We start from the raw sequence: 25598 nt of genomic DNA on the forward strand, positions 1-25598 counted from the left end.
ATTCCTATATATATATATATATATATATATATATATATATATATATATATATATATATATATATATATATATATATTTCCTGCTATGCATAAATTTTAATTTTAATTTTTAAAAACGTGTCTTCCCCTTAGAAGGGTTGCCTACTCACAAAGGATGATTCACTCAGTTTCCACCCAGAAAACTGTGGGTCGTCCAATTTTAATCCACTGGCTGATAACAAGTATCATACTGCTAAATGCAAAAGCTGCGCTGAGTCAAGGCAGGAAAATGAAACCAGCTATGAAAGAAAGACTTGTATGTTGACAAGCTGCCCACTCTAAACTGAAGCTGCTGGTGTAGGTGGGCTTAGTGAGGAGACACTAAAATAGCACCTCTCATGGGTGCATGAAAGAATAAGGACAAGGTGTCAGAGATGTAAAGCTGGTAGTCTTTGCATCTCCACAACCAGTTAATCTGCTTTTCTAGCTGTTTTAATGTAACAGACATCAGGGGCAAACTGGGGCAGAATTAATCCTGCTGAAAAATCCATCTTGGTCTGACCAACTGCCAGCTGCAAAAACACAGTCAACCTGGTAGACCATCTTTGCCAACTGGTAAGTTATTTTTTGAACCTCCTAATTACTTGATCAATTAATGTTTGAGATTTTCTGACTGCCTTACTGTTGTGCTATTTTCTTTAAAACATCTTGACTCCAGTGTCACTTTAACAACACTAGGCACTAGTTTGACCAGCTTGCACTGTATTTTGGAAATTGATAGCTGGTCAGTCCAAGATGGATGTTTAACCAGGAAAGGCATGATTAAAAACCAAATGACTTTTTGTTTTGTTTTTATTTATTTTAAAGTTTTTTATTACTCATTATACATTTATATCATAGGTCTATACTATATCAGCTGCAGAGTCCAAGCTGGATCTTTCAAAAGGGAAGGCATTATTAAAAACTAGCATTCACCAAATGACTCTTATTTTGTTTGTTTTTGTTTTTATTTAATTTAATGTTTTTTATATAACCCATTATACATTTATATTATAGGTCTATATTATATTAGCTGCAGAGTCTAAGCTGGATCTTTCACCAGGGAAGGCGTGATTAAAAACTAACAGTCACCAAATTAGTTTTTTGTTTGTTTGTTTGTTTTGTTTTGATTCATTTTAAAAGTTATGTCAGTAGTTTTTCTAAATTATACGGTTATGTCAGTAGATCACAATCTAATTCTCATCTGTTAACTCCTTGAATGAACCCATATAGAAGACAAGTGAGCGTCTAAAAAAACAGATTATGGGGATACATGTTTACGCCTGTTGTATCCTCACTCTAATCTATAAAGATTATACTGTTAAAAAAATTATTTAACAACTGCTTTGAGAAGAATGCTTAACATGACTGCACGAGCGAGGCTTTTTTTCGGATGCAAGCCAAGGCCTGTAATTGGCTACATTAAGAAGGGGGCAGGTCTCCCGCCTTTATTGGCTGAGCTGCACTGTCACTTATCCTACGTGCGTCATTTCCGTTGTCAGGTGGTGCTGCTATGGAAAGATGTGATCAGCAGTCCCAAGAAGGCTTTTCCTGATTACCAGTTTCGGTAATGCTGTGAAAAAAAACGTGCATTTTGAAAGACAGGCTGCTTTGTGGTGTGGAGGAACTGTCAGTGCACCGCTCCTCGCTAAAGATTTGGACAAAGATGTCAGCGGTTGTGTAGACAACACAGGATATTCCCCCGGCGGTTTTTAGCTAGAGGTGAGTTATTAAATGGCCCGTCAGTCAGTGGACCAAGCTTTGCGTTACAGAGCCTAGCTAACACTCGCTGATTAGCTAGATAGCTACATATATCTAATACGTTGTGTCCGGCTAGCAGGCAGCTCATGTAGTTTTCAAAAATATTATTGTTTGAAGTATTGTTTGAGCTCTATAGAGGTATTAGCTTTGTCCTCGAATAGCATAGCTTCGAGTAAGTTAGCTAAAAAAAAGTATCAGCTGGAAATATTAGCTCTGTGTAGCTAGAACAACCCAAAGACAGTTGGTTTGGCTACAGAAAGAAATCACATCCACATATTTACAAGTTTTACATGTACACGCAAGATAACATTTGACTAACTGATCTCAAATCAGCATTCAGTGTAATCGACCAAGCAGCAGCCAAGCGCTGTTCCTTTCTTCCTTTGACCGATCTGCTCCTAATCTCCAAGTGCTATGGCGTTTCCAGTCAGAACCATTAGCGAGTCTTGCACGGCAGGGGACTTGACCGAGTGAACTAGAAGAAGTGTCTGCTAACTGACTGTCCTCTTGCACATTAATTTACGTTCACGTGAGCCACCGATTCGGCTACAGTTTATAGAGAAGGTCTCTCGTTGTTGTAGGCTGCTACTGTGCTGCGGTCTTGGATCAAATTGCTGGTGCATTGGTTTTTATTTTATTAAAACAAAAGAAAACGGCTCGACCTTTTAAAAGCACGAGAGCAGGTCCGTTGGAAAATTGTCGTCTTGTTATTCCACACACACGGCTGAAACTCGTGGCTTTAAATTTAGCTCCCTGGTTAATGAGACTGGCATGTGTTTACAAAGCGGAGTACACACACACCAGTGACATCATTTCACACACAAACTAGCGCTTTAGACTATTAACAACTTAAGACTGGCTAAGCAGAAAACGCACTTCACTTTCTACACAAAACGTATACGTACATGGTCAAACAGTTTCTCTTTGGACTCCATTGTAATTTCCGTTGTGTGCAGACGTGACCTACAAAACTCTCCAAAACCCTACAAGATAAAGCGTGGACATTGGGTCATTTCGCAGAGCTGTCAATTAAAATATCTCAAAGGGTGATGTCCATGTGATCATGTCTGTCGCATTGTCAGCAGTCTGGAGCTAGACAAGCATCCATGATGATGAAACTGAGAATTTATGTACAGTGGCAGCCAACTGAACTCCTACTCCCTCTAGACAGGCTGTGTACACTGCTGGAGAATGGCTTTAAGGGTTTTGTTTTGTCCTGCTTCTTCTTCAGAGGTATAAAACATGAATTGTACCCCAGATACCTAATTCTCCAATAACGGAATGCTAAGTAAGGAATAAAATATGATGTGACGTTATCAGGTTAAAATCATCCACGGCTGACTGGTTGGCTATGAAATGTGCTTGATTATTTTCCTATAACAGCATGTCTCTTGTGTTTTTTACTGCCAACAATTTTAATTTATTAATGATCATGATGTACTTTTTAAACCATTTAAAGCTGTAGAATATTTGCTAAGCAATTTTGCTAACTGTTATCGTTTACATTAACGTTACCAAGAACCATAAAGTGCAAAGTCCTGTCATAAAGATTATCCTGCGGCGGAAAGCTTACAAAGCACTGACACCTGAGACTGCTTCCATAATGTTAAATGGCTATAGAAAGTTTCACTATCATGTTTTTCTTTGAAAACTAACAATACCCTTTTATACACTTACTATTAGTTTTTGTAGGTTTGCCATAGAAGTCCATGTGAATGAGTTGATACTATAGAATTGATAACAGTAGAGTGAGGGCATTTACATAAACATGTGATTTGACTTACAGTCAGAACTACAGTCAGAGTGGTGGTGCTATCGAAAATTAATCAGATTTGAGAAAACAGCGCTGTTGTATAACTACATTCAAAATGTAAGGTCAGTTCATGTGACTTATTTCATTCCGACTAATAGCCTGAGTTTGTTTGCATTATTACGTTGCTTATCCTAATTTGAAATGGATTTATTTGAGATTTGTCTGGGTTGGACAAAGGACTGACTGCTACTAAATGTTCTCCTCCTGTTATGACTTTTTCTGATGTCACACAAGTATGTATCTAAAGGCATTTTATTAATTTTTTTCCTGACTAGTCTTTCGTAAGTGGGAACCATGCAGTTGCTTTGTGAATCACACTTTAATATTAGGCATGTACTTCCTTCTTACAAGAACTAGGGAGAGAGTTTCAGCAAATTATAGAAACCAGTTTTTCAACAAGATGAATAGGGAAACTTCCCCTGGTATACAGTATATGACCATAGAGTTTTACACTTTGGTCAGGACTGGCTGAATCCTAAAGTAATCTGTTTTTGAAATGTTTGTGAGACTGAAGTTACTTGACCAATGATGAATTTGCAATCTTGTGAGCATTTTGTGCCACTCATGTACACTTCACATATTAAGAATGAGTGGAATGAGAGGGAAAAGGTGTATAGAAACAGCAATCCACCATAAAGTCATAGTCTGTTTTTGTGGGTGTTTTTTTTTTTTTTTTTGTATTATTATTATTATTATTATTATTATTATTATTTTTATTTTTTTTCCATTGGTCTGTGCATGCTGGTGTACAACTCATTCTTTTTGCATGCGGTCTCACTGAATTTAAATGTCTGCAGTATCATTCATGCATTTATTCCCATTGTTTTGCTGCAGTCTCATCTGGAGATTTTTACCCCAGTAGCCATTCTCTGTTGATGCAAATGGACCTGTGATGGCCTGCCATTCATTCAGGGCCACCGCTGTTGGCAGATCTTGTGATTGTCATTAAGTGGTGGGGAGGGGTTATTGCTTACTAAAGCCAGCTCCCATCCCCCCCACATAATTTTTTTTTTTTTTTCCTGCTGGTGACTCACCCTTTGCTGCCAGTCTACTGGAAGCCCTCAGTAACACTGTACTGAATGTCTTCTTTCTGATTTGAAATGTGGTGCGCCAGGTTCTCTCTGTCAGGGTTTTGCTTACTACTGTACGTCAGGCGCTTAGTGTCTCTGCTCAGGACCCGCTGTTTATTATTATTATTATTATTATTATTATTATTATTATTATTATTATTATTTGCTGTAGTGGGGTTTTTTTGTGTGTTTTTACGTTTGAATAAACGTTTAATTTTCATGTACATATGTAAATCCACCCCATTTATGACATTTGAATGCTTTTTGCTTATCTGCTTCTTTTGTCTTCACAGATCTGTAGAATGTCTAGACGCCGTGTTGCAGAGAGAGGGGCAGGAGAATCATCCGGCAGGGCAAGCAAGCTCCTTTGTCCTGGGATATCTGGCAACAATGCTAAGAGAGCTGGACCCTTTGTCTTGGGTAAGAGACCTGAGGCTACTGCATGAAAAGTTTAGTTTCACGCGTGTGTGCTAGTGAAGGTCAGATTGAATCGGTGGGCTGCAAAATGGCAGGAATTTTTCATGTGAACATCTGAGACTTCAGTTCTAAGTCTAGCAAGGTGGTGTTTTGAGATAGGATTTAAATGCATGTTAAGGTGTATATTAATTAAAAATAACCAAGCAATTTAATACACCTTGTAAGAAGTGCAGTGTAAGTTTACATTTGGGCTGGAGGAAATTGCAGACCACTGTACAAACAGTACCATTTGGTCTAACACCAGCTGTTAAATCCCTCCACCTCTCTCTGCTAACAGGGCCTCGACTGGGAAACTCTCCTGTGCAGAGCATAGTTCAGTGTCTGGCCAGGAAAGATGGAACAGATGACTTCTACCAGCTAAAAGTGAGTTTACTAGTAATTTTAATCAATAACCTCCTCCTGTATATGATGTTTGCGGATGCAGTACAGTTCCAAAAGACACCGGTGCTTTTGTTTTAGAGTTGATGTGAACCTTTTGACCTTCTAAATGGGCCTTTTTTATGACCTCCTACAAGAGATTTGGCTGATTTAAAGTTGAGATTTGACCAATTCCCTTACTTTATGAGGTGCTATTAGATAACGAGTCAAGAAGCCTGTAGAGACACTGCCCTAAGTGAACCTTTTAATCCCATTCTCCTCCCAAGAGCCTAGTGTGTCTCATCTCTTAAGTGATGAAAGATCTTATCAGTTTGTTGTTATCATTATCAAGAATTCACAACTGTGATGGTAAGGTTGTTGAGAACCTGTGGATGCTTTAGAGTATGATCTATTGAGGTCATGACCTCTGTGCTTTGACCGGTCTTTAGATTTTGACCCTAGAGGAACGTGCTGACTCGTCTGGAGAGACGCAGGAGGAAAGGCAAGGCAAGATGCTGCTGCACACAGAGTACTCACTGTTGTCTCTCCTTCACAATCAGGATGGAGTGGTGCATCACCATGGACTCTTTCAGGTATAGACAAAACAAATGCAAGGCACATGCCTGTAGCTAAAATAACTGGTTAAATGGCAGGGCTTTAATAGGAATTTGTTTTTAACTCGTTATGTCGTATATCAAGATTCCTTTTTTGCAGCTGCTGCGATTGGACTTGGTTTGTTCCACAAAATCCTGTTCAGTCTTCCTCCTGTGTTATTTGTAATGTAAATATTACTTAGACAGGAACATTTCTCTCCACAGCTCTCAATATGACTCATCAGTTTAGTTTCTGTTTGAGCCAGGCATTCTTTTCCCACTCACTCATCAGTGTTTCTGCAATTGCCTCTAATGCTTTTCTTAAAGCAAAGGAAGGCTTCACAGATGTACTGCTTAGCTTTGGGTTCCATTCATATCAAACAATCATATTGATTGATGTATTAACTCAATCAGACTCCTGTCCACTGGGCCCCTAATCTTTGGCTAACCTCTGAGTCTGCAGAATCTTTCCTCAGCCCATTCATGACAACAATGTTCAGCCATATGTTCAACCCTTTAGATGACTAGAGCAGGGCTTTTCAACTTTGTTTTTCCTAATTTGAAATGGATAAATCCTATGTCATCTTAACTCATTATGTCCTAAGCCTTGCACTTTCACATTTTACTAATCCTGGTATTTTATTAAATAATCGTTGCACTACCACGCAGAAATAAAATATCAAGCCGAACTTAACTGTCTGTGATATTCTGAGAGAACTCAACAGCAGTGGGTTAAATGACATGTAAAGCTTATCCATGAGGTTCTGCTTCTTAATCAGGACTAAAGCAGTGGTGTCTGTCTGCTGCTGGAGAGTTGAATGTATCTCAATGTTTAACCACTGACATCTATTAGACATTCTGAAGGACCAAGTAACATGAAAACACGAAGACCATGAAATTATTCACAGTAGCTGTGCATCAGCGAACGCGTAGCAACTACTCATTCAGTCATTTTAACAATTCATTCACCCCTCTTCAGTATCCAATTGCCTACTTTCAGCAAGTCCCCATACCCCCCACCCCCCCATGCCCATGTCCTAAACCATTTTGCTTGTGCACAACACAATGGGAAGCCCTGCAACAGCATATGCCATAAATTTCATATGTTTCATATTGGGCTGCAGAAAACCATGAGCTATATATACTTTTAGGTCATTTTCCTCCATCATGCATGTATATGTTTGTGTACATATATTTTTTTAAAAAATAATAATTCCCAAAATTTTGTCTGCACTATGACTCATTGGTTTGATGTACTTTTCAATGATGTTTTGTTTTGTACTGCAAGAAAGTATTTTCTCAATTTCTCTAAAATTTGGAAATGACTTAAAGTGGCTTTTTTGTTGTTGTGTTTTGTTTTGTTTTGTTTTCCTATTCCTTTTATTGGTAACTTTTCTCTTTGGTTCTCAGGATCGCTCCTGTGAGATTGTGGAGGATATGGAGGCCAGTAGAGCACGCAGGATGAAGAAGCGGATCTGTTTGGTGCTGGACTGCCTGTGTGCTCATGACTTCAGTGACAAAACAGTGGACCTCATCAACCTGCAGCACTATGTCATCAAGGAGAAGAGACTTAGTGAGCGTGAAGCCATTGTCATCTTCTGTGATGTAGTGCGAGTGGTTGAGGCTCTGCATAAGGTGAGCAGTAGCTTGTAGGTACGATTACAAAATTCGTTTAAAAAAAAGGGGGGGGGGGGGGATACAAAGCCAGACATTTGATAAAATATTGTCTATATGCACATATCTCTTCTCATTTTAAAGTTTTACTTGTGTTTCTCTCCGCAGAAGAACATTGTGCACCGAGACTTGAAGCTTGGAAACATGGTGCTTAACAAAAGGTAAGACTTCCTTGCTGATTCCTTTCTTCTTTTACCCGCTGTGTGGAGCTGAAAGATTTTGGCCTTTGGGCAGACTTGAAGCCAATGCTTATTTAACAGAGAGAAGCCTGGCCTTGTCAGCCTGCTCTAAGCTCAGGAGAATAAAGGTGTGATTCAGTCCTGCGGTTGGGATTTGTTAGTATATTCCTGTGAAGATAAGGCAGTGTGCAACATGCCCATTATGAGTTCTCTGGAAGAGGGAAAGTGTAGTGTGGAAATCACACACGGGAGTTTGTTCAGATCAGTGAAATGCAACCTATAGACCCTACAGTATTCAAACTTTCTGACATTATATGCTTTTCCAGACATTGAGTAATCTGTGAAATGGTATTTATATATATATTTTTTAATTTCTCTATCTACTGACTGACTGTTCACGCCAATGCAGTTATTGGAAGGGGTTTAAATAAATAAGATATGCACCAAAAAAATGAAAATCCCAATTTATTGCTGTTCATCTGACTGCATGTGTTGCTTGAGGCCAGGTTGGGACCACATGAAAACTCCCACAACTAGTCTAAACTTGGAACACATTCTGCTGTACCATGTGAGTCTGACGAATGTTTCTCCTCAACGCCAGCTTATAACTTACCAACTGTGACTGTCATGAATAGTTGATTTTCAGACCTGAAGTGTGTGTATAAGTAAATTTCATCAAGCGATGACGTGAATGTTTGTGTGCTTTAATGTAAAATTAAATTTGCGTGAAAAAAATCGCTGTACATAAGAAAATGCTGAATTGTCAGCAAGGCTAAATTAATTGGACCACTTGGAAGCAGCACATGAAGTTCCATTCATTTAATTCTACATATACACACACGCACGTGCACACAGATGTTCACATGTCTCCTATGGTGTTTAAAGTGACTCTGCCTGGTTCAGTGGTGCTGGAGAGCAGAACAGTCTGTCCCAGCTGGAGACAATACAGAATGCTGCCAAAGAATCCATAACTCAGAGCTGAGTCACACACATGCGCACACGGACGTCACTCTGGCACATCTCTCCCCTCTGCAGTTTTTCCACATACCCTTTCATCTTCTCACCCTGTTCCTTCTGTTGATTGCGAAATCAAACCTAAAAGGAGATGAGGATGTAATTTGTTCTGATTTGGATCAAGACTATTTAAGGGATTCTTCAAGATGGTTTTGACGTTTACAGTAAAAGAAACATGAGATCTTGGTGATTCATTTAATGAGGTGACCAAGTTGAATTATTTCCCCTTGATTATGTTTGATTGAATAGACTAATTGATTGGGCTAATTTAAAGGCAACTGATTGTAGAATAATTTGAAACAAGTCCAATGTACTTCTTTCACAAGTCAAATGTGAGGTGTTTGAAGTTATCACGTTGTCCAATGTTTATTTCAATCTGAAATGTCGCCTAAAATTTCACCTCTTTTATAATAGAAGTGATTGTGGTGGAGGAAGATCACATTAAGTACAAGCCTTATGAAATCTCAAAAATACAGCTGTTGTCACTATGATGGACTGTTAAGCAAGAGGTTAACAAGTGGTGTTTTTGGTCGCTGTGTGAGGTGTGTGTGATGTCCATTTACTCACACTTCTCAAGCAACTGCTTTCACCCTCTCATGTCCTGCTGAGCACACACACACTTTGCCTGTCACTAGGGGTCCTTAGGGCTGTTGATACAAAAAGACCACTCTGTTGGAGTGAACTTTAAGTATCCCCCCCCCCCCCCCCCCCTTTGCAAATGGCAAGTTTTTGGAGGGGATTTCTAAGAACCATTCTACATTTCTACTGTGCATCTGCACCTGTGCTTCCTCACGGTGTTTTTAGTTGTTAAAGAGGCATTGTATAAACTTCCAAATCAGCTTGCATTAGGCACAGACCCATTATCCTCTGGACAATGAAACTTTTGTGTCTGTTTTTTGATTTAAATAGGAACCTGGTTTAGTCTTTCTTCACTGAAGGCATTTCTTAGTGTGAAAATCCCATGTTGTTTCTCGCCTGGAGGCCAGAAATTTCCATACATAAAAATATTTTAGCTTTTCCCATCAGAGCAGTGGTTTTGTTATTTGCCGGCAGAGGAAAGAGTGCCATCAGTTTGCTCGCATGCAAAAAAAAAAAAAAAAGGAACTCGTCCTAAGGGACCTTCATGAGGGTAGCATGCAGACTAGTCTTTCTCACAAAAATTAACTCAAGCTGTCTATCATGTGACTTTTCGACTTTGTCACTATTTTGTATGAACACAGAATGAAATGAAGAGGGTGGATTGGTTGGGGAACTGCGGGCAGTGAGGAACATGCCTCAGAGCCTTGGCGACTGCTTGCAGACTGAGGAAAAATGTCACCAAGACCCAAAATTAAACGGTGATGAGAAATCTGGACTAAAATCATGTAATGTGCCCTAAACTTCATCAAGACAGCTGTTTACCACATTGAAGCCGGAACAGATTCATAGCCTAGCATGCACTATGAGGCACCACATAAGTGTGCACTAGAACCTGACATTGTCTTTAAGGGGCAGTTTACATGACAATGTTTTCAACTAAAAACAGAAACTTTATGCAGTTTGGCTGTTCGTTTACACGACAGTGGCGTTTTTGAAAACTATGCCACAGTCGTCTCCGTGTAAACATACAAAGATGAGAATCTGTGAAAACGATGACTTCATGCACGTGCGTCTTACATGTTCAGTCGATAGGCGTGCGTGCAAGTACATCAGAACTACAGCATTTGTGCTGCTCAAGATTTTGAGTTTATTGATGCTTCTCCAGCAAAGTGTAGATTTACTGCAGCACTACTATGACCAGCTGAGACGCATTTGTACATATGCCAAATTGGTAACCTGCGTCTACGCCGACAAGCGGCATTAAAATCTTATTATCTTTTGTAATTGTATGTTTTGGAGTATATCTGTATCCTTTTATTGCTAATAAAATATAGAAACCAGACTGACTGCCATTGTCTATTTGCACTATTTTGATTTTTTGGAATTTCAGTATTTAAAAAATGAACGAGCTTTTTAACAGAATTCTGACCTGGAGCACAAGAACGGCTAATAGATGTGGTTGAAGTCAGAATAACTTTCCACAATGAAAAAACCTTTATGCACACTTCATGTACATTTACAATGTATTACATTAGGGAAGTGTCAACATTTATTAACCAAAAATAATCCAAATATATCGTTGACAAGTGAGTTTTCACATTTCCTTATGACTATGAATAATTTTACAAGTCTAACTACTGAGATTCTAAGTAACTGGAGACAGAACTTTTCTTTTTTTTGTACTCCACATAGATCACAAACCACTGAAATCGTTTGAGAAATGTAAACGTTATTGTGCTTTTTATCCAGAAAAAGCACAGCTCCCCTGTTTACTTGTTTGTTTATAGGGCTGTTTTGCCCAGATCAATATGGCAGACACATTGAAGTGAATGCTTATGTGCATGTTTCTTTACAAAGTGACATCACCACCTACTGGCCTGGCATACATAATACAGCGTTTTTAGTCATTTTCGCGGATCCATTTGTACGGGGATCGTTTTGACAGCGTTGTCGTCTGTGCATGAAACTTTTCAAAAACGCTAAGGAAAACTTTTTAAATTTGTAGTACATCATTGTTATGTAAATCTACCCTAAGTCAGTGAGAAACTATCCCAGGGAAAACTCTGTGTATCTGCAAGCATCCTCGGTATAGCTCTTGTGAGTCATTGTCAGGGTGTGAAAGTGAGAGAGATTTGGGGAAGCTAAAGAAGAGGATGTGACGAGTTCTGAATAAAGGTTTGCGATCACAAGCTACAATGACTGTTCTTTTGGGAAAGCTGTACACCATTCTGTGTTGGAGCAGACATATTAGCTGAGCAGCTTGTTCCATGTGAGTTAATGTGGTGCGTGCTCTTGTGTGCATGCATGTTAATTGTGTGCGTGCATTAAAATAGCTTTGATCACATCCCTTTACTGTGATAAGTTAGTCATCAAAGGTCTTGTGTTAAGCCACAGGTTGACTCACTTGTTTGTCGAAGAGCTGCTTATGTGTGTGCTGTCCTGTTTAGTTATGTTCTGTGTAAAGACAGGCTATTACAGTTCTCCCTCACTAGTGCTGTGGGTCTCTACCACCCACGTCAGTTTAGTCGTGGTGACATGGACACAAATACCAAACATGTTCATACAGATACGTTCAGTGCTCATCTAGCAACAGTGAAGTGTGTGTGTGTGTGTGTGTGTGTGTGTGTGTGTGTGTGTGTGTGTGTGTGTGTGTGTGTGTGTGTGTGTGTGTGTGTGTGTGTGTGTGTGTGTGTGTGGTTGTGTGGTTTTCATCCTTGTCTCCCCCCCCCCCCCCCCCCCCCCCCTCCCCTGCTGTTCTACCTGTAGACCTTTTTAAAATTGTGGCCTTATGAAACACAAACGTTGCATATTACATACTACTGTTTTGCGATTCTAATTTTAATGATACATTTTATGAAACCCGATTCCTCTTATTGCCATACAAAGAAACAAGGTAAAAAAAATTCTGGCCTAGATATGAACTTTGTTCCATCTGTAACAGAGCTGCTCACCCTGCTCCTTTTCCTCAAAAGGCAAGTCATGTAGAATACATGTCTCATTCCAACTAGTTTGCATTGCAGACAGCAGAAAGCTTTAAACATTTAGTACACAGTCGGTGCTTATATTTAAAGCTACTTGCAATCTGTGAACCAACTGTGCTTATAGAGAGGTGTGTGTGTGTGTGTGTGTGTGTGTGTGTGTTGCAGAACTCACCGGATCACAATCACCAACTTCTGCCTGGGTAAGCATTTGGTGAGTGAAGAGGATCTACTGAAGGACCAGAGAGGCAGCCCAGCCTACATTAGTCCAGATGTCCTAAGTGGTAAGATGTTGTGCATGCAAACGTGTGAGAGACACAATGATTCCTACTCCACATCACCACTGTAATCAAACACTGCACTAATCATACCAGGAATGACAGCATGACTAAGGGTTATGGTTTTCCAGGGTAGCTTATGGCTTGTTTACTGTGCATCTTTGTGAGTTGTCCCTGTATTGTGATATTGGACATAAGTAGCAATAAATAAATCCTTTCCTTGATTTTTCAGTATAAATAACAGAGGTTCAGTAGGTTCATGGACTAAGATAAATTCCCTGTAGGTATGAATGTGTGAGTGTGTAAATGTGTGCGTGAACATGGTGCTCTCCACTGGATTGTTGTCTCATCCAGGGTGTATTCCCAGGAGAGAGTCTGGATCAGTTACTAAAAATGACTAAATGGGTATGTTTACATTCACATCAAATTCTATTTAAGGTCTATGTTTGTGTTGTGGCCATATTCTGAATACGATGTTTATATGGGAGCTACAGCTAAGCATCTGTTAGCACCTATAATTCCTTGCAGACTGAGCATGTGCCTGTGTCTCCTTTCAGTGGATTTTCTGAAGGTGTTTACATGCAACAAATTTTCAGGTTATTAAGGACATATTCCAGGGGTGGGAATCAGAATTTGGGCAATCAGAATATTGTCTTCATCTGAATTGGGCCATCGGATTGTGGCATTTACATGACTCAATAGTAATTAGAATATTGCCAAATTCCCATTAATATCGGAATATTTGCATAGTTATCATTTTTGCCTAATTGGCTAGTTTCCACCAACAGATCACATTTATTAAAATTGTCATTTGGTTGAAGGTGACGCATTTATAGGTCTAATTGTTATTGGATTAAACCCATTCCATTCAACAGACCAATCAAACCTCATAACTATATCAAAATTATTACATTTTGTTATTTAGTTTGTAATGTTGGGTTGTGATTTCCACCACTGTTAACTACAAAATAAAAATATTTAATCAAGTCCCGTTGACCCTCTTTGTGAACCAGTGAAAAGAATAGAATTAAGCCAGCTTTGTGTCTAAATAGCTTTTAGGTTGTATACATGAAATTTTGCAACACCACCACCTTCCTCATAGCTGTGACAGTCATCAGCTAACCAATCACAATTTCCCACTTCTGTTTTTCAGTACCTTCTAGGTGCAATTTACTGTAGTATTGTCAGTTGGAGTAAATGGTTCAGCGTTTGTTTGCACTCCTCCGTTCACATGAAAACAAAGGACTCGTAGATCAGCAGAACGTGACTAAAAACAATGAAGCACTGCCTGAATGAGTCATCACAATGAGTCATACTGAGGGGAAACTCCTCCTGCTTCCTCCTCTCTCTTTTGCTGTTCCCATCTTCCATTTTCTTTCCGTCTTTTAAACCCCCCCCCCCTCCCCACACACACACACACACTATCTTGCTTTAGTGTGTCTCCTTTCTTTTGTTTTATTTGTAAGGTTTTATTTTTTTAATATGCATTGAGTAGAAAAGTACAGCTGAACATATACTGCAGGCAGAGACACCATGAAGCTCCAGAGTAAACATGTATCTGACATACAGGATATGGCGAAGGTGATGATACTGGAGCTGTCATTAGTGGTGACTCACGCTTTTCTGCTGGTCATAAACAGGACATCCTTCTTGCTGTTGTAACATTTGTGGCCATTTTTTCGTATTATGTGCAGTACACTGACACAAATTTCAGTGACTGTTGCATTGACTCATGTCTTGGATGTACAGATGAGCGATAGGGCAGTATATGCCAGGGGTGATATGAAAGTGTCCAGTCCTGCCAGTGGAGTTTAGCATTGTTTAGATTGTTAGATTTCCCTGCACACATACTGAGCCTTGTAGTGAACTCTCTAATAAAACTTTTGTACCTCCAGTGGTAACTTCTGTCTCTTGGACCTAACAGTGTTGAATATTCTGTTGCAGGTCGTCCATACCGTGGGAAGCCTAGTGATATGTGGGCTCTCGGTGTGGTGCTGTTCACCATGCTGTATGGCCAGTTCCCCTTTTATGATAGCATACCTCAAGAGCTCTTTCGCAAGATCAAGGCTGCAGAGTACTCCATCCCAGAGTGAGTGCTACACACATGAACATTGACTCCTGCTCAAAACCACAGGAATAATTTTATTTTCTTTTTAAATATCCATCCCTGTAAAGGCAAGGAAAAATACAAGTAACGTACACTGACCAACCACTATATTAAGAACACCTGTACATCTGCTTATTCATGAAATTATCCAATCAGCCAATCATCTGGCAGCAGCACAACACATAAAACCATGCAAACCATACAGGGCAAGAGTGTCAGTTAATATTCACGTCAAACATCAGAATTGGAGGGTGGGGGGAATGTAATCTCACTGACTCTGACTGGCATATTTTAAACAAATTAAAACAATTGAGTTCCGAATAGTGATCCTGATAAAGTTGTGTGTCAGCTTTGTGAGGGAGCTTCACCCGTGAGGATGTTGTTTTTTTTTTTTTTTTTTTTTTTTTTTTTTTTAAAGCACAAATGGGATGATGTGTCTGCATCTCTGAAATTCTAAATAAAGACTAATTATTTACTGAAACAGTTTAATATTACCTTTTGAGTACATGTATTCAGAAATCAATTTATTTAAAAAATTTTACATTTGTACATTGTACATATTTTTCTTACTGTTTTAAGATAGGAGTGTCGTGATGATGAAAAATTACGTGTTCTGTTGTTGAATTTAATTTGTCTCTGATGCGCATATGCTCTTGTGCAGGGACGGCCGCGTGTCAGATAACACAGTGTGTTTGATCCGTAAACTGCTGTTGCTGGATCCCCAGCAGAGGCTGACTGCAGCGGAGGTGCTCGAGTCTCTCAGTGGCATTATTGCCTCCTGGTGTGTATCACAACTCTGTCTCCTAGCTGCTCTGATTCCTGCTCACATCCTCTCCGTTCACAGTGCCTCTCTTAAAACTCTAATGATTTTCATGGGAATATTATCAGAAACATTATCTTAAGCTATATTTATTTAGATTATTTTTGACCTGGGGCTTGCTCAGTCTGTCTGATGCTTACAATGCTTTGCTCATCTGTCCAACACTATTAAGACTACACTACTGGTTATGCCTTAATGCATAACATCTTGTAAAGCTGATGCACATGGTGGCTGTGGGTTTCCTTACGGCTGTGCATTATTGGGTTTTGTTTTGCCTTGCCTTCATTGTTTTCTGTAGATATGTTTTCCTGAATGCAGTTCTCAGAACCTGGAAGTACATTTCAGCAATGAGTCTTGTGACAAGTGTTTTATAGGAGTCTTACTCATCAACCAAAGTTTAGTTCCAGGCAACAAAAGTGAACAAAATGGACCTTTTTAATTATTGTGCAGCTTTTTAATTAACAGTGCTTGCAACATGTTCATTAATTGGAGCTTGGAGCTTTATTTAGCCATTTATGAGGGCAGAAACACAGCAGGATTTATAAAGTCATGATTAGCTCCCAGGAGTTAATGGACTCGCTCATTTTGTCTGTCGAGCTGTGAAGAAGGCCACAATACGCAAACCTGAATAGCTTTTGCCAGCAAATAAATTATAAGTGCCTTTCTGTTGATGACCCCCACCAGTGATGGGCAGCCAGTTCAACCAGTGACCAGTGGTCATTTGGTCATGATGTCAACAAAAAGGCAGCTTGTGTGTGTCTTTAACATAAATCACAATAGTAGGAAGAAATTAATTCATTTCTTAGGAAGAATTAATTCTTGAGATTTAATTAATTCTCATGAATTCTGAAGAAATGATCGGCTTCAATATCTCCTTGTGGAATATGAGTTTCCGTAGTGTGATTTAAAGATTTGTGATGGAAAAGGCAATTTAAATGCAAGTCGAAATTAATGTAATTCTGCTGACAAAAAAGCTGGTGTACTTTTGCCTTAATACAACATGGACAGTTCAAGATTCCGACACTTCTTTTTAATTGAATTTAAAAAGTTGTCATTCCTTTGTCCATCAAGAGCAACAAAATGGATCCTGAGTTTCTTTGGTCATGTGGGTTTTTTTTTTTTTTGTTGTTTTTTTTTGGGTAGGCATTCTGTATCATCCATGAGCGGCCCTCTGCAGGTAGTACCGGACATCGATGACCAGCTCAACCAACCCGACCATCTACAGGAGGTCAGTGCCTAGATGGCTGCTTGGTGTAAAATAAATAAAATAAGACTGTTAGTTGGTTGGTTAGTTAGTTAAAGAAATCACTTCAGTGAAGCATTGCAAAGAACAAATCTGTGGATATGCTTCAACGTGCCTTAATCGTCTCTGTTTTGTTCAGGTGAAAGTAACAGAAGAGTCGTCACAGTACGAGTTTGAGAACTACATGCGCCAGCAGCTGCTTCTAGCTGAGGAGAAGAACACTATCCATGAGGCCAAGAGCTTCCTGACCAAGAGACAGTTTGGCAGTGTGCCACCAGTGAGGCGCCTGGGTCACGATGCTCAGCCTGTCAGCCCTCTAGACGCAGCCATACTGGCCCAGCGCTTCCTCAGGAAGTAGAGGATCACTGTGCACAGGCCGTGACATGCAGCCGGATTCACATGTGCGTGTGGTTGCTTTAAAGAGCATTTGGGTGACGAGATGCAGCATTTTGGACCATTATCTCTTGTCTGCTTCTCTCACTGGTCAAAGAAGGTGACTCTAGTTAGGGCAACACACAAGACTTATGGGTTCTGAGCCCCTACCAAACCCCCCTCCCTGTCACTCTGCCATACAGACATTAGCAGCAATACCGGAATTGAATCATGTAGCAAATGGGTGTGCACACGTGCATCTCACACACCTCTCATTCTCCTTTTCTACTCTCAGCACTTTCCAAGGGGAACAGCTCAGATCACCTGACCTCAGTTGTCATCTCACCATGTGTTCCTCAGTCCTTCAGTCAACCACACCCATCCATACTGAGCTCCATCTGCATCCACAATTGCAAATCTACCTCTTAACGTCTCTGTTTCTGTCTCTCAGTCCGTTTAGAACTGTGCTCTCAATATTTTTGAAAAACAGGTATCCAAATGTGGGGATATTACCACAAGCACAGGTGAAGAGCATTATTATTATTATTATTATTATTATTATTATTTCTATTTCTTCAGAGTTTTGGCATGACAAAACCAGCGATAAAGTTTTCTTCATAATCTGAATAAGCTTTGCTCCCCTCTCCTGTTAGAAAGGTAGCATTTTAAGAACATGTTCTTTTTCCCCTGCCTTTTTATTCATTTATTCTTGTTTGCCTAAGTTCTTAAGTTATAGTATAACACAAGGACTCTGTAGGCCTTCCTTGCTTGATTGGGCATTCACAGGCAGCTAGCTTTGTACAGCTCAAAATCTAGATGCCAAAAATAGTCCCAAAAGCTGTTGCTTTGCGACCTGTTGCCCTGTGAGGTACGATATTCTCCCCTGATCAGCTAAAGGTGCAGTCGGCTGCAATGGACAAAATGCTTTTGCTTTTCTTTTATTACACCTCAATAGAGAGTTGTCTTGTACGTGTGAATTTCTGAAATTCAAGTACATGCCTTCTGGGTTTTGTTCTTATGATTGCCTGTTATTATCTGAGGTCCTTGAGCAACCAGAGATGATGTAAAGCTGTCAGAAGCAGGATGGTTGAGGCTGCAATCATGTGGAAGTTTAAGCTCCATTAGGCCCCGGAAGTGCAGGCTTTAATCTCTTCCTTGCCCCTGTGGTGATCACAGCCAACATCTTGAGCTGCCCTTTTGAAAATAAGCCAGCACTCCTTTTCAGCCACACCATATCAAGCCGGAACCTTGGCTGCCCTTCTGGTCAATGTTTTGTGGAATGGTCACGAAAACTAAACCAAGGAACCCAGGCATATATACCATACCCTAATCCCCATCTTCCATTTTTAGTGCCATTGTCTTTATTCATCATGTATATAAAGATTATGAGCGCAGTTCTCTTGATACATTAATCACATTTTTATGTTTTTCTCCTCACTTTTGTTGAAAGTTATCGGATATAAATATTTACAATCCTGTCAAACTGTTCACCAATCCAGTCTAAGCTACTTGTACAAATCATTGCCACAGAATATCTTGCCTTAGATTCAGATTTCAACAGTGAGTGGTGATTTTTGTACCTTTTGGTGGTCTAGTATATTTTAGTAAACAGGTAGTCATCTTGCATCAGCCTCTGAACCTGTGACTTAGCTTGTGAAGGCCTGCCTGATTCACTAATATTGGGGGGGTGTAATCCAGTACTGTAGGCCTCTGAGCTTCTCAATGGTAGTTTGTCTTTTCTTTTTGTATTGTGCTCAGTTTTTAAAGTGCAAAGCAATTTGACAGAAAGCATGAGTGAAACTGTTTAACTTTGCTTGGTTTTAATTTTTCAAGGGTGTTCATTTTTATTTATTCACTGTGTACAAATGGTCTTGCTTCCAGGTGTGAAGTATCATGAGATCATCACATAATCCAGTTCTAAAGTATTGCTGTGATCCTGTTTTTCTTTCTTTTTTTGCCCAGTAATCCCCAGTGAAGGCTTCCTTTTTTTTTTTTTTTTTTTTTTTTAATTACCCTTTTTGTCTGAGTAAATGTCACAATCCTGATGGTTTATTAAGCTACGTTAATAACAAGACTGACTTTGCATAGCTCTATTTTTAGACATATGAAATTATAGCACATTGACATTAAGGAATTAGGGAGAGTTTATCCTGCAAGTTTAATACAACACACTCCAGAGGCCAGTGTGCAAATTCCATCCTGATGTAGCTGTACTAGTACACCAAGGCATTGACATGAGGAGTATTTTATCAAAATAATGTTGCCTGCCACTATTGAAAGCATTAGTGTGCTCCCACCTCAATGTGAATATTTTTTTTTTAACATATTGCAGTATTGTAGATGACTTGTGAGTTTTGTGTGTGGCAGTTCAGGGGCAAGTACTAGGTCCCCACGAAAATTAAAACATCACTGCATCCATAATTCTTGAAGAAAGGCAGTGTAGTGACTCCACATCTCCATCATCTTACCACAAATCTGTGGGTTTACAATGTGATTTGGAGTGGTTGTGTAGTCAGTACCTTAATGTAGGCCATAATTGTTGTTGAATGCCCCATGTGAGTGTCTTAACAGAACCTCTCTGCATACATTTTTTTTTTTGCGCCCCCCCCCCTCCCCTCCCCCTCTTGTAGCACCAAGCTGTGTGTTTGCAGCATGACACATTTTTGTTGAGCTATATTGTTTTTGTATAGTAATTAATGCATGACTTGGACTTGCAGGATGTGCCACAAGATCTCTGCATTTAAATTGCCAGAAAATTCAGGTGTGGCTGTAGGTGTCTTTTAAGAAGTAAATTGCATTTGTAATCCAGTTGAAAATACACTAAAAAACAGAAGATTCAACTCAGCGGCACTAAATTGGGAGAATTTATTTTGAAGTCAGTAATTTTGTTTAGAGGTATGATGAATATTTTTTTTTTCTTCTACTTTTGTCCTGTCATATAAACATGTCCGCTAACTGGAAAATGGTGTAAAATGAGATGATGGTGAAATTAGTTAAAAGCCTAAATGTTCGGTGTTGTAAGCTGCTTGTTTGGATAGATATCAAAGAAGAAACTGGGTAATTGTACAGAGATAAAAACAAATTTGTATAAATGACATATTTTTGTACTTCATAAAATCTCTACATGCATGTCAGCAATAAATTTGATATGGAACATACCGGCTTACTTGATATTTATCTGATTGTGAACATGTGTATATGTACCGTATGCAGTCAAATTGAGGTATTTGAGGAAGTGGTGACGAGCTTCTTTATTATCGATATTATCAAACTGTTTATAAATTCAAGTTTAGTTTCTGAAGCATAAAAGCTTGGCCTAAATATGTACTCATACAAACGTGATCATGTAAGAGCAGCTGATCGGTTTAGAATAGCATGCCAACAAACCAAGGCGTTACATATTCAGCATGTGTCATTTGGGTTTCTTGGAGGAGACTGATCCAATCAGCAGATAATATGTATTGGACACTAATTGATGTTGCAGTTCTCAATGTGAACAAATGTGTTATCTTTCAGGTGCCCTCTAGTGGAATACTAATGTCACACAGGATGAAGTCAGAGTGAATCTACAGGACATGCTTGCTGTTAACATAAGCAGGATGTCTGCCCTTTGTCATGGTAAAATAATTTTGTTGGGGCCCTTAAGAGCCACAAAAGTTAAAAATGTATGTTCATTACGTTGTAAAATGCCTATCAATCTACTGATCTATCGTTGCAAGCAAAAAAGTAACAAATTGAAGAGGGGGAGTCTCGCATGCAAATCTAATTGAGTGCCATTTTCTACATGAATCACATTATCATGGTTTTCCTAATCACTAATCTATTCTTCAGTGGATAGGATGGGAGAGGCTCTTTGTAGAGGTGCCAATAATTTGGAAATCAGTGTTCTGCAAAATTATATATTTCTCTTTTTTTTGTGCTAATTTTCATGAAGGGTACTAATATTTCTGTACTTCATTATATTTAGCAATGACAAGTGCTGATGACTGAAAACATGTTTAATTAAAATACGTAATTGTATTGTATTGCAAGGGTGTCGCATTATACCCATGACTGATTGAATATGAACAGTGAAGAGATGTGAACTGTAGATAATGGTCCAGATGTGGAGGTTAGTATACTTCAGTAAGCAGTGTGTGCAGGACCAGTGAGCACATGCTTCCTCTGGAAAGCTCAAACAGGCATTGGACCTAAAGACGAATGCCCTTTCCTCACTAAGTACCCAACGCTCCAACTGGAAGGATTCAGTTTCCCCAGTCCAAGTACATCAAAATAAGATTGCTTATAGTTTCTTCTTTTCCTTCCAAATGAAAGTGAAGATAATAAATTTACATATACATCTATATTTAGTAATTTAGCAGATGTGACTTACAAAATTTGCAAACACATGTAAAGAAATCTGTGCTAAATATATGGAAAATCTGTAAAGATTTTTAACCTCACTACAGATTATTGCCACTTTGTACATGTTCTAAAGTGGTCTAAAGAATAAGGAAAATTACCTGAAACATAAACATAAAGCTTGAGTATTTCCAACACTCTTCAGTAAAATTGAAATTTACCACACTGATTAATTTGTTTAATAATTAAAATTTTTATAAATTAATTAGGAAGCAGTTGTGGTTGGCTGGTTTCATGTGTCTTGGAGGAAGCAAGTGTTAACCTTCACCCTCCCTGGTTGGTAGCTCCCGTATGATCGGGGAGAGCTGGCTCGTGGAAGGGAAATGGCAGGTGAACAAATCTGGGGGGAACAAAAAAAAAAAATCTGTATTTCATGCAAATAGTATTATATTAATAACTATACAAATCCCTAGCAATAATATGCAATTGAAATTCTAGGATGTGCAGTGTTTTTATTATGGGGTCATTAGTTGTAGCTTTATTGGTTGCATCATTTTTCAACTTAATTCATATTAAATTCCTAGAAATTACTCTTAGTTGCTAAAATCCCTACAAATATTAGGAGATTGGGTTGGCTTGGTTGGAGTTGCTGCCCCATGATGCTTGCAGATGTTTCTGAATGAAATTCACGCTCTACCCACTTCACCCTCCTCCACCTGATGCTCTCCCATGTTCAAGACAGAGATCAGCAATATCTCTCAGTGACTTGTCCTGTTATTCAGTTCAACATATTTGCCAAAAAATGCTTTGTTGCAGTTTGGTAATCTATTCTAAATTGCTGACCTAGAAGTTTCCAATGCCTTGCCACACAGATAGATAAGTCACTCTTAGTTGTCTGAAACATCAATTTGCTGTGGGGCAGTGGTAAATAATTTACTCACAGTATAGTTTGTGATATGACTTTAAACCTTTTATATTTGCTTGTTTTTCTTTTTTACTTTGACTCATTACCCAATACCCCAGTCTTTGCTTATTGGCATATGGCTTTAATCTTTGATTTGTTCATCTAAAGCAATTACAAAGGTGAGAAAGAATGTGCAGGACTAGAAAAAAAAACATCCATGACAAAATGGCCTCTAGGATTATTTGTGACTCACCCACCCCCTTTCTGCCAAATAAGAAACATATTTAGCAGTGATGGGTTTTAATTGCTTTGACTCCCACTTTTCTTGGATGCCAGAGCATCAGGTACTCCACCAATATCATTTGGAAGCTTTCCAAATGTACCCATGGTACAAGAGCCCATAAAGCTGGTCTTAAATCGGTAAACACTGTTATTTTTTTGCTCCAGTGGCCTAAACAATTGTTATTAGCCTGTCCGGATGTAATGTGAATTCTATTTTTAACTGAAAATTGGCAGGATGCGAGGATGCTGGAGTGTTTTTTCTAAATATCTCTGACTCCACTGCATCCTGTCAAAGTTTGAATTCATTTGTTCACATGTTGTTTTCATTATTCTGTGCTTTTGTGTGCAACAATCCAAGTCAGATTATATAATATGCAATACAGTGCTGTGAAAGTATTTTCCCCCTCCCGATTTCTTCTTTTTTGGTGTATAACTCGTACTAAATTGTTTCAGAAATAAAACTAAATCTAAGATAATACAAAGGCAACCTGAATAAACACAAAATACAGTTTTTAAATGATATTATTGAAGCAAAAAAGTTATCCAATACCAACTGGGCCTGTGTGAAAATGTATTTTCCCCTGTAGTTACTAATTCCCCAAATCTATGAAACTGCGTTCATAATGTGGTTCAGCTGTATTAGACACAACCAGACCTGATTTACTGCAAACCCTGTTCAATCAAATCAACACTTAAATAGAACATTTACAACAGCATGAAGTTGATGAGGAAGAAGGTGTTTGAAATACATCAGTCTGTGAAGGGTTACAAAGCTAATTCAAAAGCTTTGGGACTCCAAAGAAAAACAGTGAGAGCCATTGTCTCCAAATTAAAAAACTTGGCACAGTCGTGAACCTCCCCAGAAGTGGCCAACCTTCCAAAATTCCTCAAAGATCACAACAACGTCTCATCCAGCAAGTCATAAAAAAGCCAAGAACAATATCAAAGGACGTACAGGCCTCTCTTGCATCAATAAAAGTCACTGTTTGACTCCACTATCAGAAAGACACTGGGTAAAAATGGCATCCGTGGAAATGTGGCGAGGTGAAAACCACTGCTAACCCAGAAGACAATTAAGGCTTGTCTGAATTTTGCCAAAACGCACCTTGATGATCCTCAAACCTTTTGGGAGAATGTTCTGTGTATTGATGAGTTGAAAGTGGAACTATTTGGAAGACAGGGGTCCCGTTTACATCTGGTGTAAACCAAACACTGAATTCCACAAAAAGAACATCATACCTATGGTCAAGCATGGTGGTGGAAGTGTGATGGTGTGGGGATGCTTTGCTGGCAACTTGCAGTAATTGACGGAAACATGAATTCTGTTTTCTACTGTACAAAAAAATCCTAATGGAGAATGTCCGGTCTTCAGTCTGTAAGCTAAAACTCAAGCGCAACTAGATTATGCAGCAAGACAATAACAAGCTAGTTTTACCCATTAGCTCTGTGATGCATACTGCCCACCAGCCATAGAAAGACTCCAGTTTCAATGGACACAGCTCTCTTAAAGTGAATCATCTTCTGTGTAATTGACAAACAAATCAGCGTTAGAACTAAAGGCTGTTTATTCCCTGTGGGTTTCTGTAGAGGACTGTCTTTGTATTCGGCTTATTCACTGCCCCATTCTGGGGCACCATCCTTTATTCAACCCCAAAGCTTCACTGATTCTATTACACAGAAGCCCAGATGCAGATTCAGTCAATGAAAGCTTCCTGTCTTTGTAGGGTCCGTGCTGTTTTATCCTCTATGTCGCTGCCTACAAGGTTTTTCTGCTTCCAACAATGTGTATGTGTACAATATGACTGTCCTCAGTTCTCTAAGGAGATCCATGTGCTGATTTATTGCTTCTATCACCGGAGGGCTGTGGCTGAGCTGCCATAATTACAGATATGCCATATGCAGTGTGTGTGTGTGTGTGTGTGTGTGTGTGTGTGTGTGTGTGTGTGTGTGTGGTGTATTTATCTGTCTGCTGGCATTCCGAGTGCAAGTAATTTGCTTGTTTGATCATAAATTTGATCAATCCATTGACAAAACTTGATTGTGAGGGGAGGAGTCTAGACACAAGTAACTGATCATGAGTGTATCCTAAAAATCTAAAAAGGTCACAGTAGTTAACTGTTAGTCTGTAAAACACTCTTCCTTTCATTGCTAGAAAAAAAAGGCAGTTATTGAGAGTAATCATCTGTGACTCGTATCCCTGAGTCTTCAGAGTCAGTAGATTCTTCTGGGATTTCTTTTCGTTTTGTTTTTTACCTCACTGTATCTCTGTGTATTTGGGAAAGCTAATACAAAACAGAAGTGAGGCTGCCCTTCTCCAAATGCCTACTAACTATGAACATGTGTTTTGGGGAGACAGGTTGACTCTTTCAATAGGTGCCCTTGTTTCTACTGTCAACACAAAATTTTGCCAACACCATTGGAGGTGGACTTGGATGGTGTTCTATTGCAGTATGTATGGCTGCATGTGTATTTTTAAGATATTTTAGCCAGTATCTTCACGAAGCTTGTGTAGAGTATATACTATATAGTGTGTGTATACTATATAGCCAAAAGTGTGTGGACCTTCCCCAAATTGTAGCTACAAATCTGGTAGTGCACTATAATATAGAATGTCTTTGTATGCTATAGCATTAGAATTTCCCTTCACTGGAACTGACGGGCCTAAAAATGTTCATGTGCATTAAGAGAGGAGTTAGGAAGACATGGTTTGCCAAGTTTGGCAGTGGAAGAACTTGAGTT

At 39.1% G+C, this 25598-nt stretch overlaps 1 protein-coding gene across 1 annotated transcript; it reads left to right on the plus strand.

Moving 5' to 3' along the window:
- The first annotated feature begins 1496 nt into the window (after nt 1–1496).
- On the plus strand, nt 1497–20490 carry stk40 (serine/threonine kinase 40). Its single transcript, XM_017475482.3, has 11 exons — nt 1497–1739; nt 4955–5081; nt 5416–5501; nt 5945–6088; nt 7499–7723; nt 7871–7923; nt 12681–12796; nt 14735–14879; nt 15559–15678; nt 16861–16945; nt 17100–20490. Exons 2-11 carry the CDS (start codon nt 4964–4966, stop codon nt 17316–17318), a joined length of 1311 nt encoding a protein of 436 aa, XP_017330971.1. The 5' UTR covers nt 1497–1739; nt 4955–4963; the 3' UTR covers nt 17319–20490.
- Nucleotides 20491–25598: the final 5108 nt, after the last annotated feature.

The sequence above is a fragment of the Ictalurus punctatus genome, chromosome 1 (genome assembly GCF_001660625.3).
Source record: "Ictalurus punctatus breed USDA103 chromosome 1, Coco_2.0, whole genome shotgun sequence".
NCBI classification, from domain to species: Eukaryota; Metazoa; Chordata; class Actinopteri; order Siluriformes; family Ictaluridae; genus Ictalurus; species Ictalurus punctatus.